Genomic DNA, 17,900 nt, shown 5'->3' with positions numbered 1-17,900 from the left:
CGCGTCGTTAAAGGGATCAAAACCTAAAGAATAGATACTTTCCGTTGCCCTAGAATCATGAAATTTGACAGGTAGCAATGTCTTGTAACACAAAGTAAAGGAAAAAATTAAAATGCGTTCATGAACAAATAATAATATATTTTCAAAGTAACATAACTATACCAATTGATGTATCATTTTAAATAGAATAGAATAGATTTTTATTCAAATAAACTTTTACAACTGCTTTGAATCGTCAAATAGTTTACCACTGGTTCGGAATGCTGTTCCTACCGAGAAGAACCAGCAAGAAACTCGGCGGTTGCTCTTTGATTGATTTAAAAGGGATTTACCAACATTCTAAAACATATTTCTATTTATTTTTATGTATAATAGTTTGTGTTTTATCGTGTGAAATGTCGAAAAAAATACCCGTGTACGGAACCCTCGGTGCGCTACTCTGACTCGCCATTGACCGGATTTTTTTAATTCTTTTGAGTTACTAAAAGATGCTCTGTTTTGTTTCAGATTCAAAACGAGACCACTGCAACAAGACAGTAGAAATATATGAGGATGTATCATCGCCACCGGTGACACCAGAGAATTTTGGCAGACCTCTCACATGTACATATAGGTTAGTGCGACAATTTCCTCTTTTAACCCGACTGCAGCAAAGCCAAAAGGACGGGTTATGATTTTAGCAGTCGGTATGTATGTTTGTATCAAAATTCTGTGTGTTCCACCGTAGTGCCTAAACTACTGGGCCGATTTTAATGAATGAGGTGTCAATTGGTTCGTTGTAAAGGTCCGACTCGTGACATAGGCTATATTTTATGCCAATAAAATTTATCTAACGAATGTTACATCAAAAAAGGTGGAGGTCTCCAAAAACATATTTTTTTTGCTTTTGTATCGAGTGGGATGTCAAATGAAAGAGGAGAAAATTCTGAGCTCATGAATGTAAATGTACAACAATATTAAAATATACCAAGCGACAGAAAAACAATTTTACTCTAACATTTCAGCGTTTATTAAGACAATCGCAGTCGGGTTTTAGTTTTCAACCTTATCTTGTTAAGTTTATCAAACACGTCATAAAAACGCGAGAAGATGATGAATGGGAGAGACAAAGACCCAAAAAAAGCTGCCCTCCTGACGCAATGCTTAGTGCAATACCGGAAAGCCGTTAGCGGAGACATCGAAGAGTGGAGGAGGTTTTTAGTCCGTAGGTCACTGCGCAACACTTGCAGTGGAGTCGGGCATGCCAGACGGTATCCATGAGGATTTTTCTCCTCCACACAAAAAACTGGCCAAGTGCGAGTCAGACTCGCGCACTCCGCAGAGGGTTCCGTACTCGGGTATTTTTTCCAACATTTTGCACGATAAATCAAAAACTATTAGGTTTACATAAAAATAAATAAAAATCTGTTTTCGAATGTAAAGGTTTTCATATGATATCCCACTTGGTATAGTTATCTTCCTTTGAAAATTGAAACACATTTTATTTATTTTTTAATGATGTTCGGGGTTTTCAGATTTATTCCTGTACTTGTGTTATAAGGTCCCACCTACCTGCCAAATTTCATGATTCTGGGTCAACGGGAAGTAGGTACTCTATAGGTTTTCTTGACAGACACGACGGACGGACAGACAGACAGACAACAAAGTGATCCTATAAGGGTTCCGTTTGTCCTTTTGAGGTACGGAACCCAAAAAAATACCCGACACTGACGGACACCGGATGGACATAGTATAGTATAGTACCTACTGGTTCTGATCGCAACTAAATTTTAGAGTATTCGGATCTTTTTCTTACCAGTCTAATAAGAGCAGGACAGACAAAATTAAATTAATTGAGAACTGTCACACCTCGTGACTTAGGCGACCTCCCTGGCGCAGTGGTAAGTGCTGTGGTCTTATTAGTGGGAGGTCCTGAGTTCGAGTTGAGCAGGGGTTTAGTATTTTATAATTTCTAAATCTCTTTTCTATTGAACCTCCTCTTTAGTATTGAACTGTATCTTGTTTGAACTTGTTTTTATCTCTTTACCTTTATTTATTCTCCAGCCTTCAAAAAAATCATTATTTTCTTTCTTATTTCATTTCTGACCCGGATTTACATAAAAAGGTCGAACCTGTAAGTTATAACAACGTTGGAATAAATTCATCGGTCATTGAACTTTGTTTTTCTTTTACAGGTTTAGAGCATTCCGTGGTTCTCCGAAGGACTGGATACTTAGGATACGGTTCAAGAAATTCAAAGTTGGCACTCTTATAAACGGGACCACGTGTCATAAAGGATATATGCAGGTATGCCACCTAATCATACTAATCATACTAATCTGTACTTAAACTTACTAATATTACATATTAAGAGGTAAAGTTTGTAAGTTTGGTTGTAGGAAGTAATTTCTGAAACTACTGAACTGATTTTGAGAACTCTTTCACCAGTAGAAAGGTACATTATTCCTGCCCGGCTAGCATGGGCAGTAGATAAAAATTATATCCCCCGATTATATCCACTGATGTCATACAAATCAGTGGATATAATCGGGGATATAATTTTTATCTACTGCCCGTGCTAGCCGGGCTGAGTGCCATAGGCTGTTTTTTTTTTTTAAATTAGGGGTCCCTGCGAAAATTGTAATAAGGACTGGTCGCTAGTATATCATAATAAATTGAACATTGCATCTGTCTGTCTGCTACCTTTTCACGATCCACGCGGTAAGTGATGATGCAGTCTAAGATGGAAGCGGGCTACCTTGGAAGAGGGAGATATGTTAGTCTTTTTAAGCCCATAATCCTTACAGGTTTCTATAAAACACCGTACGGTCTTCCTCAAAGAGATCGAGTTATGTGGGACAGCAAAAATAAAGGTATTGTACAAATTCGTCATCAATAAAAAACAGCAAATTGGTACATGGGTAAAGCGATATCTAAGAAAGAGGTCAATAGCTACAATCCGATCAAATCGTTAGGGGCGTAAAATCAATAGGTCGGGAAAAGGAAAATCCGGAGTCTCCCGAAAGCAAGTAAAAACCAGTCAAGAGTAACTCGAGTTCGCTTGGCGAGGGTTCCGCACCATTTTGAGATACAAGCGGGTTCAGATTTCCTTGTAGAAGGCTTCGGCTGTGGCTACGCCAATAGACGTAGCCTATTATAGAGAGAGCCAGCTAGGGCCAGACCTTCGTTATTTTATAAAAGCTGAAAGTATCTCTGCGTATTGTCCCAACGTGGCTCTCTTCTAAAATCAATGGTCCCAACACAGGAACGAACGATCAGCAACTATCACACTAATATTATAAAGGTGAAAGTTTGTATGTGGGTGTGTGTGTGTGTGTGTGTGTGTGTGTGTATGTTTGTTACTCCTTCACGCAAAAAGTACTGGACGGATTGGGCTGAAATTTAGAATGGAGATAGATTATACTCTGGATTAGTACATAGGCTACTATTTATCCCAGAAAATCAAAGAGATCCCACGGGATTTTTAAAAAACTACATCCACGCGAACGAAGTCGCGGGCATCATCTAGTAACTTAATAATTTTAAAAAAGAGGGGTAAACAAAATTTTAACCTATGGACGTCTTAAGCTTTTGTAGCAAAAAAAAATAATGATGTTTCAGATACTTACTCAAACTCAAACCATTGTATTTATATTTATTTGTAAGACTGTACACTTTTTGATTGTCAACTCTAGAATTTCTAAGATAATGATGTAATAATGATAATTATTTATTATTTACGTACCTAAACTTTAAACTAAAGCTACAAGGGTCTACTAAAACTATTTTTTTAAGAAGACGTTCGTATTAAAATTTTATGCAAACAAAAATTTTAAATTGGACGCAAGATCTCTAGCGACTCTCTGAAAATGCGGATTTTACTTTATCAATTTTTCAAACACAGTCGTGGAAAGATGTCGAGTGTCATTCAACTTGTTTCGATTAATGATGTCTTTGCAGTCTGGATGGGAGCTCTCTTTGTGAATTTTAACATCAATGTGTTGCTTTTGGTTGTTGGTTGCTTAACGAGGGACTTGACTTTTCTTCAGACTTGATCTTGTTTGTTTAGATCAACAATCGCCTGTGTATACTCTTTCCACGGAGAGAAGTTAGTATACGACTCTTTCTGTTACGTTATCCCATACAAATGACAAAGACAAAAAACTCAGTGGGTGTTAACCATTTTGAGTCACCAACCAATCACAAGCGAAACCATGTATTTGAATTGAATTTCGAACATTTTTTTCATAACGTTTGTGCAAGTCCGACTTGCACTTGTGCGGTTTTTTAAGAAGACGTTCCTTTATGCAAATAAAAATTTTAAATTGGGCGCAAGATCTCTAGCGACTCTCTGAAAATGCGGATTTTACTTTATCAACTTTTCAAACACAGTCGTGGAAAGATGTCGAGTGTCATTCAACTTGTTTCGATTAATGATGTCTTTGCAGTCTGGATGGGAGCTCTCTTTGTGAATTTTAACATCAATGTGTTGCTTTTGGTCGTTGGTTGCTTAACGAGGGACTTGACTTTTCTTCAGACTTGATCTTGTTTGTTTGAATCGACAATCGCCTGACTAAATCATGCCTACGACTTCGTTTGCGTAAGTTTCGTTTTGTTTCTAGTATAATAATAATTTTAAGCAAAACGTTTTTAAGTTAGTATAATAATAATTTTAAGCAAAGTTACATTTTTGTTCCGTTTGCCGTGGAGACCCTGGGGCCATGGAGTCTTAGTGCAAAGAAATTTTTACGAGACATTTCACCGCGTTTAATAGCCTCATCGGGTGACAGAAGGGCTGGCTCATTTTTTGTGCAACGGATCAGCCTGGCTGTCCAACGCGGAAATGCAGCCAGTATTCTTGGCACCATTCCACGCGGGCATGATTTGTATAGTAATTAGATAAGGCTAGCTTTAAGTTTTATTGTAATATTTTCAATAAAAAAAAAAAAAAAAAAAAAAAAACAGAAATAACTACAGTAGTCACGAAATTTTCCTATTTGAGAAAGAAATCGCGAGTGAAGTGAAAATTAAATGTATATTTATTCGTTTTTTTTTTTTGAAATATTCATGATAAAAACATTATAAAAAGAATTTAGTTTTTGTCTAAACACTGAGATTTCGGGAGGAGTTTAAAGATTCAAACTCTCCAACCCTGCGCCATGTTAACTGGTTTTTAACCCCCGACCCAAAAAGAGGGGTGTTATAAGTTTGACGTGTGTATCTGTGTATCTGTGTGTCTGTGTATCTGTGTATCTGTCTGTGGCATCGTAGCGCCTAAACGAATGAACCGATTTTAATTTAGTTTTTTTTGTTTGAAAGGTGGCTTGATCGAGAGTGTTCTTAGCTATAATCTAAAAAAATTGGTTCAGCCGTTTAAGAGTTATCAGCTCTTTTCTAGTTTTCTTGTAGAAAAGAAGGTTAGATAACCGTTAGGTTCATAATATTATGTCAATAGACAAATGTCAAGCTGTCAAGATGGACGTTGCCTAAATACATAATTATTTATTTAAAAATGATGTTTTGGAAAACTCAAATACATTGGATCGTCGGGGGTGTTATAAATTTTTAATTTTCACTTGTACTATGTCAGGCTGTAATGAGACCTGTCAACAATAAAAGCCTATACTCCGTGTCCAAACTTTATTCACTTGAAAATTCGATAGTCGACAGGTGACTGATCCAATGGTTATCCAGCCAGATTGTTCTAAAGTTCTTCAAGTTCTCAAGTTAAGAAATTAATTAGTTGAATTGGTAAAGCGTTCCCAACTTGATAACTTGCTCCTGCTTGGCGATTCCATCTTAGGAACTTGGATTTTTTGTTTTAGTTTGCATAATTTCATCTCTTGGTATCTTTTGTCGTTTCCACGTAGATATGGATTATTGGGGTGAGAGGAATGAATGAGTACAAAGCAAAACAAAAATATAGGCAGGTACAATTTGGCAGCCTTATCGCTACCTAAGAAATAAAGTTGAAGAAATAAAGAAGTTAATTTTTGGTGAATTTGTGTATACTCAATCATGCTTCACTTTAATCTTGAACTACAAAAAGTTGTGTTTCATTGATTTTTTATTCAATTAATATGTATAATTTACAATTTTACCTGACTGAAGCCGTGACAAGTAAAATTTCCTCTTTAAAATGAATTAATCGAATGTGACAGACAGACAGGTGGATGGAGAAAGTCGCACCAAAAGTTTTCTATTTTTACGATTTTAACCCCAAAAATAGTGAAAAAAATCTTTGCTCATTAACACAATGACAAATATGAGACAGCAATGCAAACCGTAGTCGGGTTTTTGAAAACTTTTTAAATTACTTGCCAATTAATTTTCTTGCGTTTGTTAATTAAAAAACAATAGCCATTCATCCATTCAGTCTTTCATAAAAAATTGAACGAATTCATAAAGCATGAAATCGTAATTGAGTTTTGGAACAGCAGTAGGTACCTACGAGTTATTCAACTAATTAATTTCCGAACTTCCAAACTAAAAGAACTTCGGACTTCGGAATACGAACGAAGGGTACTGGACGAATAATTATTGGATCATGATCCCTCCTTGACTTGGGGAATTTGAAAATTAATAAACTTTGTTGAGATTTTGTTGGGAATTACATTTATCGACTAATAACACTTTTAGATAAACAATGTGGCTAATTTTGATACACCAATACTAACTGATATGACAAGTATAAATCTAGTGTTATGCTTTTTAACCCCCGACTCAAAAAAAGGGATGTTATAAGTTTGACATTTGTAGGTATCTGTGTATCTGTCTGTGGCATCGTAGCTCCTAAACTAATGAACCGATTTTAATTAAGTTTTTTTTGTTTGAAAGGTGGCTTGATCGAGAGTGTTATCAGCTCTTTTCTAGTTACCTTCACTTGTCGGGGGTGTTATAAATTTTTAATTTACACTTGTACTGTAGTTACATAGATACACAGTTTTATATGTACTTTATTAACAGTGTTATTTGTATTGTAAGAATTGCCACGGGATTTTAAAAAACCTATGTCCACGCGAACGAAGTCGCAGGCATCAGCTAGTCTAAAATAAAAACTCTCAAAGCGACTACGAAGCGGGAACGTCGGCCATGCGGTGGTCGTCAATGCACACCTACGCGACCACTACATCTGCACGTATAGATTCGCGTTGTAGTCGCTCCCGCATCCCACGTTCATGACGCGCAGGTGTGGCCTTAGCTTTATGTCTCATGACATAAAAGGAATTGTGGATTATTACATAACAAAGCAATATCGAAGTTGTTATCAGCGGACGTAAAATTTCACGCTCGAAATTCTTTTTTATGTCGCCCAAAATGTTTGGAATACATTTTCATATATCATAAATTTAAATCCGATAAAGTGTGCATTCGAAGTTTTTCCTGCTGTAAAAATATATTGGCTATGGTAGCTGATTAAAAAGAGTCATGTTGTTTTTACGTTTTCTCGTTTATTCAACCGTATTTTCCTTCGAATAAATTATTATCAGGTTTGAGAGTGCAAAGAAGATCCTTTTTTCCACGCACATGCAAACCGTGGAATCAACTCCCATCGACGGTGTTTCCACTAGATTACAACATGGGATTATTCAAGCGGCGGACCAACAAATTCCTGAAAGGCCGGCAATGCATCGGCGGTACCTCTGGTGCTGCAAATTTCCATGGGCGGTGGTAATCACTTATCACCAGGTGACACGCCTGCTCTTTCGCTCGCTATCGTAAACTAGTTTTGGCGATGTCACACTTCACACTTCACACTAATATTATAAAGGCGAAAGTTTGTGTGTATGTGTGTGTGTGTGTACGTTTGTTACTCCTTCACGCAAAAACTACTAGACGGATTTGGCTGAAATTTGGAGTGGAGGTAGATATTATCTTGGATTAGCACATAGGTTACTTTTTATCCCGGAAAATCAAAGAGTTCCCACGGGATTTCGGAAAACCTAAATCCACGCGGACGAAGTCGCGGGCATCAGCTAGTAATTTATAAGTGGTAGACTGTGCGTGTAGCATAAATGGTTTGTAAGGTGAGTTCTACCTTTACTTACGTTTTTCAGATAGTAGATGGCAACGCGAAGACGGACGTGTCCAACAGGAAGGAGCCTGGTCTATTTTGTGGCGAGATCGAACAGCCTCAGACCTTCATCTCGGAGACTAACTTCGTGAAGATCGTGTTCCACGCTGACAACTTCACGGATCAGACATACTTCAGCTTTGATTCAAGGTCAGTAGAATTTTTTTATTCAGTACAGATGGTTGTAGTCAAGCGTGTACACACCACTCCTGATGGAAAGTGGTGATGGGGCCTAAAATGGGACACGTTTACTTAGAATATGCCTATTCACTCTTGTTTTAATGATACCCGGATTGTAAATGGTAGGAAACACAGATCACGGAGTATGAGGAATGAAGACTCAAAACGTTGTAAATGTCAGTGATGTCTAAAATAACGATAAATCTTAAAATTTACCAAGTCGATATTGAAGAATAGAATAGATTTATATTCAAATAAACTGTTAGAGGTGCTATTGAATCTACAAAACAATTTACCATTGGAAACGAGAAGAACTAGCAAGAAACTCAGCGGTTGCTCTTTGCGAATGTTCAATTTACAAATGAAATGTCCGAACTTCTGTAATAATCGCTCCGGGCGCTATACCCATTCCGAAATCACACTAATACATATTATAAAGGAGAAAGTTTGTGTGTGTGTGTGTGTGTGTGTATGTTTGTTACTCCTTCACGCAAAAACTACTGTACGGATTGGGCTGAAATTTAGATTGAAGATAGACTATACCCTGGATTAGCACATAGGCTACTTTTTATCCCGGAAAATCAAAGAGTTCCCACGGGAATTTTAAAAAACCTACATCCACGTGAACGAAGTCGCGGGCATCAGCTAGTTTTTGATATATTTTAAAATTATTTACAATTTCTTTGAAGTACCTATAGGTAAAAACAGTATCACACCAGTTATAACTCAAATGAAGCCGTGTTAGAATTGTTTCGAAAAATGATGAAAAATATGCCTCAAAACCCCACTCGGTAGGGTCTGCATTGCGCTTTACTTTTCTGGACTCTAGAGGCCGATTTTTCAATCGTCAAATAACTTTTATCTGAGGAATAACTTTGAGGGTTTGACAGTTTTACAGAAGAAATCTGTCAATACGACAAATTTATTCCTAGCCTACCTACTTTAAAATAAATAAAATTATAATTTTTTACACGCAGAGCGGAGCAGCAGTTCGAAGTGTATCTGCGTTACGGTCAGCATCCAGAACTGTATCCTAACAGACGCGGAGAAGTTGTGGCTGGGTAAGTTTGCAACTGTTATTCAGCGGGCTTTGTTAGACTGCATTATCACCTACCACCAGGTGAGATCGCGGTCAAGGGCTAACTTGTGTCGGAATATTAAAAAAATCGACCAAGTGCAAGTCTGACTTGCACATGGAGGGTTCTGTACCATCGCAAAAGATATGCTTAACAGGGCTCTCTCCGTCACTCGTTTCCACTCGTTTCATACAATCGTAGTTCCAATTTCATTTGAATAATAAGCAACCAAAGTCCATGAAATTTTGCAGACATATTCTAGAAACTAATATCTGTGTCTGTGGTGTTTTAGATTTTTCTAAAAATATGTAGTTTTAAAATTACAGGGGCTCAAAGATTTGTATGAAAATTTTAAGACCGCGTAACTTTGAAACCTTGTATTTTAACAGAAATCTGTCAAACCACAGACATAGATATTAGTTTCTAGAATATGTCTGCAAAATTTCATGGACATTGGTTGCTTAATATTCAAATGAAATTGGAACTACGATTGTATGAAACGAGTGGAAACGAGTGACGGAGAGAGCCCTCTTAACACACTTATGTAGAAAACTGCAAATTAATAACGGACTGCGCCATCTATATTTGATTTAGTAAATTATTATTTTTAAACACATTCAAATTTTTTTTGTCATGTACCTAACGACTAATCCACGGTTTTTGGATTATTTCCTTTACTTGTGTTGTTAGACCTACCTATCTGCAAAATTTCATGATTTTAGGGAAACGAACGATTCTCATAAACGGGAAGTACCCTACACTCGTAAGTTTCCTTAACAGACACAAGACAGACAGACATACATACATACAACAAAGTGATCCTATAAGCTGCTTTATTCCTCTTGAGGTATACGGAACCCTAAAAAAGCTACTGTAGCTCAAGCTAGTGAGCCGGCGATGAGTTGATCATGATGAATTTACCCCGTCACCACTGAGCGCCTGTGTCGACCTTACCCCTCTTGTGCCAAGTCTTCTATCTATCTGTATCTATGTATCCGATAGTCATGTAAGATTGGATTACGTTTCCATGCCAGTTCTATCGCGAAATGAATTCCAAATTAGGGCACAATGGATACCTTTGAAAGCGATTTGTTTCGAAATGTTCAATGGGCAGGCTTTGATGTTCCTCTGTAGTTTAGGCCTTTAGGGGATAATTTCAATCAGCTGGATGCTGCTTACTAGGAAATAGGAACCCACTTCTATATCTACCGTGTTACGTTCATAACCTTCTTACTGATTACCGTAATCTATATCTATTCTACTCTATACTAATTTTTAACCCCCGACCCAAAAAGAGGGGTGTTATAAGTTTGACGTGTGTATCTGTGTGTAACTTTGTGTGTGTATCTGTGGCATTGTAGCTCCTAAACTAATGAACCTATATATATATGGCCTTAGCTATAATCCGCTATAAAAAGTTCAGCCGTTTGTAAGTTATCAGCTCTTTTCTAGTTACTGCAACCTTCACTTGTCTTGGGTGTTATAAATTTTTAATTTACATTTGTAATCAATACTAATATATTCTCTTAATTAATTTATCTATACTTATACTAATCAGCAATACAAAACGTATTGCTTTCAAAAATTAGATTCAAGGTGCTTTCGAAATGAAATTAAATAAAACACTCGTAATCTATTATTTATTTACTTTCTTCCGTTCAATGTTACGCGCGACCGCGGTGATTACTAGCGCCATCTAGATTTAAGACAGGGAAACATGGGATACTAACCAAGTAATTTACTGGGTGTTCGGTGTGCTACTTGGGGTGCCGCGCCGCATCGACTGTAACCTGAACATGAACCGTGTGGATGCTGAACCAGGTCCTCACCTCAAGGCTGTTCCGAAGACCAAGCTCCGAATTACGGAGCCTGTGTTGCGCACGCACTTATGCATTATAATTTAATATCTTACGTAGTCAAATCAAAACTTAGGCGAACGAATGCTTTTCTTTATCAATCAAAGGGTATTTTTTTAACCCCCGACCCAAAAAGAGGGGTGTTATAAGTTTGACGTGTGTATCTGTGTATCTGTGTGTCTGTGTATCTGTGTGTCTGTGTATCTGTGTATCTGTGTATCTGTGTATCTGTCTGTGGCATCGTAGCGCCTAAACGAATGAACCGATTTTAATTTACTTTTTTTTGTTTGAAAGGTGGCTTGATCAAGAGTGTTCTTAGCTATAATCTAAAAAAATTGGTTCAGCCGTTTAAGAGTTATCAGCTCTTTTCTAGTTTTCTTGTAGAAAAGAAGGTTAGATAACCGTTAGGTTCATAATATTATGTCAATAGACAAATGTCAAGCTGTCAAGATGGACGTTGCCTAAATACATAATTATTTATTTGAAAATGATGTTTTGGAAAACTCAAAAAATACTTTGGATCGTCGGGGGTGTTATAAATTTTTAATTTACACTTGTTTAATCGAGCGACTGCAAATAAAACGAGGAGGTTCTCAATTCGACTGTATGTTTTTTTGTATGTTTATTTACGCGATTACTCCGCGAAATATGAACTGATTTTGATAATCCTTTTTTTATTTGGTAGGTCATACTTTAGGAGTGGCCCCATTTTAGTTTGGTGAAGATCCGATGAATATCTTCGGAGATGGAGAACAGAACAGAACTCCTTAATGGATAAGAGTAAATTGCTCGCGATCAGTGTAATGGCTTAGTAAACAGTAGGTTTTTAACTAGGCATAGCATATTTTTAATCCCCGACCCAAAAAGAGGTTTGTTATAAATTTGACGTGTGTACCTGTGTATCTGTGTATCTGTCTGTGGCATCATAACTCCTAAACGAATGAACCGATTTTAATTTTTTTATTTTTTTTGTTTAATAGGTGGCTTGATCGAGAGTGTTCTTTGGAGAGCTTTAATCAAAGAAAATCGGTTCAGCCGTTTGAAAGTTATCAGCTCTTTTCTAGTTTTCTTATATAGAGGATTTTGTGTCGGGGGTTTTTAAATTTTGAGTTACACTACAGTGAAAATTGTGACATAAAAAGAATTAAAAAAAATTTTTTGCTTCTCGACTACTTTTACCTCCAGTAAAAATGCAAAATAACTATTCGTCCCGCGTTCCCATTAATTAATCCCTCTGTCAGCGATTGGCCCTCCGTCAAACGTCTGATTACAAGCCGTAAATCAAGGGGCGCAGTAATTGGCGACCGAAAAATCGCATTCTGAACGTAAAGTTTCGAGAACAATGCGACTTATAAACGTAACCTAAAATAAATAACCTAATAATAATATGAGCATCGTCTTTTTTAGTTTTTAGGGTACCGTACCTCAAAAGGAAAAACGGAACCCTTTTAGGATCACTTTGTTGTCTGTCTGTCTGTCAAGAAACCTATGGGGTACTTCCCGTTGACCTAGAATCATGAAATTTGGTAGGTAGTTAGGTCTTATAGCACAAGTACAGGAATAAATCTGAAAATCAGTCCTACAATACCTATGTGAGTACGAGTAGTACTAAAATGAGAGAAAAGCTATGTTACACTCATTCAATGAGCGAATCTAAAACGTCTGCCTATTCATCACACGCTCACACTCAATCGGCTATCTTTCAACGATTGTCTGGCTCCCAAGCGCTTGATTAAAGACATAAATCAAAGGACGATTTAATAGGTCACCGTAATTCTACGGTCCTAGAGGTTTATGTGTGATTTATTTGCAATTTTGGGATGTTTGTATAAAAGGTCTCAGATTCGAAACATGGTCACTAGCTATGGGGTCTTATAGGAACGACAGTTCAAACTCCATTTCTCGTAGTACTGCAGTCCCGTCGTCATCACCACGACTCATGCAACTGAGTCGAAAATCGGCAGTTAAAAACACAAAATTAATCGTGGTTTGTATATCTACCCGTTATCTACAATATAAAATGTCGTTAAACCACGAAATAAGCTAAAAACCGGCCAAGTGCGAGTTGGACTCGCGCACCGAGGGTTCCGTACTCGGGTATTTTTTTAGATATTTTGCACGATAAATAAAAAAATATTATGAATGTAAATAAACAAAAGTCTGTTTTAGAATGAACAGGTAAATCCCTTTCGTATGATACCCCACTTGGTATAGTTATTTTACTTTGAAAATTGATTTTTTCTTAATGATGTAACCACAAATTCGCGGTTTTCGGATTTATTCCTTTACTTGTGCTAGACCTACCAAATTTCATGATTCTAGGTCAACGGGAAGTACCCTAGGTTTTCTTGACAGACACGACGGACGGACGGACGGACAGATAGACAGACAAAGGTTCCGTTTTTCCTTTTGAGGTACGGAACCCTAAAAATAATAAAGTACCCTTGCTGGACTATTCCTTGCGACGTATTCACAATTTTCCTCACGTAGCGAACTAAATGATGGCCATTAGGCTCCCAGATACTTAATGACTCGCGCTACTTTACCGGAGCCCTAAGTAACTTGATAAGCTTGATTTATAAGATTATGATTTATAGAGATTTATTAAGGCTTAAGTGCGACTGGAATACGAAATTTTTTTTTTTTTTGGGTGATGTCTTATTGCTTTTACTTTGATATAGGATAAAAGCGTTGGTAGCATAGTGATTAAAAACTCAGCTTCTTATTAGAGGATCTAGGATTTGATCTCGGTCACGCACTTCTAATATACCGTCGTTGTGAGCCTTTAACAGGACTCTCTCCGTCACTTACTCCATACAATCGTAGTCCCAATTTCATTTGAATATTAAGCAACCAAAGTCCATGAAATTTTGCAGACCATATTTTAGAAACTAATGTATGTGAACTAACACCTGTGGTGTTTCAAATTTTTCGAAAAATATGTAGTTTCAAAATTACAGGAGCTCAAAGATTTGTATGTGAATTTTTAAGACCGCGTAACTTTGAAACCGAATATTTTAACAGAAATCTGGAAAACCACAGGCATAGATATAAGCTTCTAGAATATGTCTGCAAAATTTCATGGACTTTGGTTGCTTAATATTCAAATGAAATTGGAACTACGTTTGTATGGAGCGAGTGACGGAGAGATCCCTCTTAAGGGGACGCTGTACGCTCGACTAAAATTGCCGGCGCACGTGGCTAATCTGTTTGCTATTTCACCTAACATTATGGGTGAAAGAGATCCCCAGTATAAAGATGCGCCGGCTGGCCCTTCCCTCCACCATCCGCGCGGATTCGAATGTTTTGGTTGAGAGGTACGATGATTTGTTCATTATCCATTGACGCACAGTGTAGGTTCCACCAATCAGATGACTGTATCACGTCAATTTACAATGATCTGATTGGTGGAACCTACACTATGCGTTCGAGCGCACTGTGAGACCTCATAGTAATGATTGTGAATACGGCCTTTAGTCATTCTTCAATATATGTAGATACACTTTGTTGACGTGTTCTTTCATCACTTACACTAGGTAACACTTTCACTTATCACTCTACAGTCTACACAAACTCAAAAGGCTTAGTCCTTTTTGGTCTTCTCACTCTGCCCGTTACGTCGAGTCTGTATTTCTTCAACGTTCACGTGGTCAACGTCACGAAGCCTATCGTCATAGGCTCCAGCTTTTATGATGAATTTGTGAACGTATTCAATTTGAAGGTCGCGACGAATGTACCAGGGTGCATTTTGTTCCCCTCGTGTTACAATAAAAGTTTATGATATAAATCCGTATACCATGCTCACTCCACAGCTGCTATTGACAGACAATTGCGCGAATATATCACAGTAATGGCGGAATAAATTGGCGAGTGTCAGCGCGCCGAATGTAGTCAATTATATTGAACTGCTGACTTATACACAGTGAATGTGTTGTCGATGACGAGTTCATGTATTTGACTGTAGTCCAAAGCAGATAGTTTCAAAACTTGTAGGCAATCTATACAACTTGTCGGAAAGGTTACGTGGCTAGTTACCACCCTACTGGCAAAGCCGTGTCGCCAAGTGATGTAGGTTCCGGTACCTAAGAAACCAAAGCGGTATGGGTTTTATAAAAACTGCCATAACCCTTCCAGATTAGCCCGCTTTCATCTTAGACTGCATCATCACTTACCACCAGGTGAGATTGCAGTCAAGAGCTAACTTGTATCTGAATAAAAAAAGGTAAGAGAATCATCAAGATGTTGGCTGTCTTTGCATATTCTAATAATAATAATTAATAAGTATTCTGAGTTTGACCTAATACCAGCTTTTATTTAATGACTGTGCTACCGAAACCAAATTAACCCTCATGGGTGCTTGGTATACTAAGAGCTCTTTAAATTTTCGGGACAAAAAGTAGCCTATGTGCCTTTGTACCTTTCGTCTAAATTGGTTTGAGGCAGTGGCCGTGAAAATCTATCAAACAGACAGACAGACACGCTTTCGCATTTGTAATATTAGTATGGATCATAATTCATAAGTTACACAGCAGTCGTCACCATTGTAATTAACCACTCTGAAACAAAGTCGTCTCAAATGAAGGCAATTGTTATAAGTGAGAGAGGTAACAAAGTCCCTGGACCCCTTAATCAAGAGAGGTCCTCTAAGCCCCTAGACCACTTAAAGGCGAGAAGAGAAGGCATTATCCCGAGACACTTATCTTTCTTGTGATACTATTAATCACTGAACTTAACGACCTCCCAAGCGCAACGGTAAGCGCTGTGGTCTTTAAGTAGTTGGTCCCTGGTTCGATTCCAGGCAGGGGCAATTTGGGAATTTATAATTCTAAATGGTCTGGTCTGGTGGGATATTTTGAAAGTGGCTGGTTACCACCCTACTAGCAAATCTGTGTCAAGCGAGTTTGCGTTCCGGTAGCATGCCGCGTAGAAATTGATCAGCGATATGTCGATTTCCTAGTCAGAGGGTCCAAGGGCTGACCTTTTCGGAGCTATGTGTGTTTTAAGCAAATTAATATCACTTGCCTTAACGTTAAAGGAAAAAATCGTGAGGCAACCTGCATGAGCTTTCCATACTACTCTGAAAGATAGATAGATAGAACACTTTGTTGCACACAAAAACACATGTAAAGGAACACAACACAGAAAGAAGAAAACAGAAAAAAAAAACAATTGTGTGCAAAGGCGGACTTATTGTTTAGATGTGTAATGTCTGCCAATCTACGCTTTGTCGGTGTAGTTTGGCGAGATTTAAATTATAAGTAAAACGTGTTAGTGCATTATCAAATTTTTTTTTTAACTACTTTAGCGGTTCCTATCAGAAACGCTTCCTACAAGTAGATTGTATGTCGACCACATATTATTAAGGATGATGATAATGATTTATGTCTTTTGTTGTTCAGGTCGTACTGCGAGCGGGTCTTCAGGGATTGTAGACTCCAGACCTGCTACGTCCAGTCAGCAGCTTATCCCGGCGTGTATCCTAGGAATTTACACTGCAGGTCTGAATATTTTATTTCTAGCCTACCCACCCCGGTTTGCCTGGAATTTTCCAAAATTGATGAGGGGTGGAATTTCCAAAAAATAACCTGAAACACATAGATATTTCTTAATTTCAACCAGAAAACAAAACATTATCGTGGAGATAAATTGAAAAATCGGTCAAATTTGTGTCGGACTCACCTCATACACGAAAGGTTCCGTATCATCTTACAAGAATAGCACTCTTTAAGTATTAATTTTTTCATGGCAGCTATTTTGAAGTGATAATTATTTTTTGTTAGAGCGGTAATAAAAATACGCATTTTGTGAAAATTTGAACTTTCTGCCTTGGATGAATTCATCCAAGCTCTCTACCTACTACGGTTCATGAGATGAGAGCCCGCTGACAAATAGACGCACGAACGGAGGACGGACATCGGAGGCTTAGTTCCGTTGGCACCCTTTGGGTACGAACCTTAAAAAATGACGGACTTCCACCTAAACTTCCATCCCCTATAATTGAACACCCCAGGACTAAGCTACGAGGTTTTCCTTACATTATGTTATTCAATACATGTGTGGTTGTTACGTTTAATTTATTTCCTGTCTAGATATCACCTGAACACGCGTCTGCCGTACATCAAGTTGTACATAGAGAACGAAGAATTCAACATAGATGGACAACGATGCGAGAACATTATGACCTGCCCCATGCGACCTATCACTTCAGGTAAGGTCACTCCAAACAAGTCAATAGTTCAAGTCAGCAGAAGTCGCGGGAAAAGGCTAGCAGAGTAGATTATGCTAGAGTGCCTTGGCTTACAGTTATTTAGTCATTTAGTAATTTTACGAATACATGTATTCATGAAGATTTATGCCTAATGTTACTAACATTATGGCATCTTATTTAAATAATAAAAAATACACATTAAGTACTCTGTTATCACTCGAATTTGTAAACACGTAACGTATTTTTAAACGACTCCTATTGGTTGTATTCAACCCCTTATCAAAGTTACATTAGAAAATCGGACCTCTGGGATAAAGTATTTAGTTTGGAAATTAACTTAAAACTCCTAAGGACAAATTTCCCAACAGCTAAAACAAACTTTTGGGAAGTCCGGGCGTTTTGAAAGCGACTAATTTAGAAATTCTTTATAATAATAAACAGTTTCCCGAGTTCATTGTGAAATACAACCGTAAAATACCTTTTGAAGATATGAAAGGATAACTTTTGCAGACGCAGGACAAAAGTCT

At 37.6% G+C, this 17,900-nt stretch overlaps 1 protein-coding gene across 1 annotated transcript in view; it reads left to right on the top strand.

Moving 5' to 3' along the window:
• Window positions 1-17,900, top strand: part of LOC123871821 — a 143,430-nt gene that overhangs the window by 99,758 nt on the left and 25,772 nt on the right. The window contains exons 2-7 of the mRNA XM_045915804.1: window positions 508-613; window positions 2,175-2,286; window positions 8,037-8,203; window positions 9,211-9,294; window positions 16,565-16,663; window positions 17,255-17,373. Coding sequence (XP_045771760.1) covers window positions 508-613; window positions 2,175-2,286; window positions 8,037-8,203; window positions 9,211-9,294; window positions 16,565-16,663; window positions 17,255-17,373 — 687 coding nt within the window. The remainder of the gene's footprint in view (window positions 1-507; window positions 614-2,174; window positions 2,287-8,036; window positions 8,204-9,210; window positions 9,295-16,564; window positions 16,664-17,254; window positions 17,374-17,900) is intronic.

Source organism: Maniola jurtina, chromosome 14 (genome assembly GCF_905333055.1).
Source record: "Maniola jurtina chromosome 14, ilManJurt1.1, whole genome shotgun sequence".
NCBI lineage: Eukaryota > Metazoa > Arthropoda > Insecta > Lepidoptera > Nymphalidae > Maniola > Maniola jurtina.
Note: the sequence above shows the minus strand (reverse complement) of the source record. Positions and strands in the feature narration are given on the sequence as shown.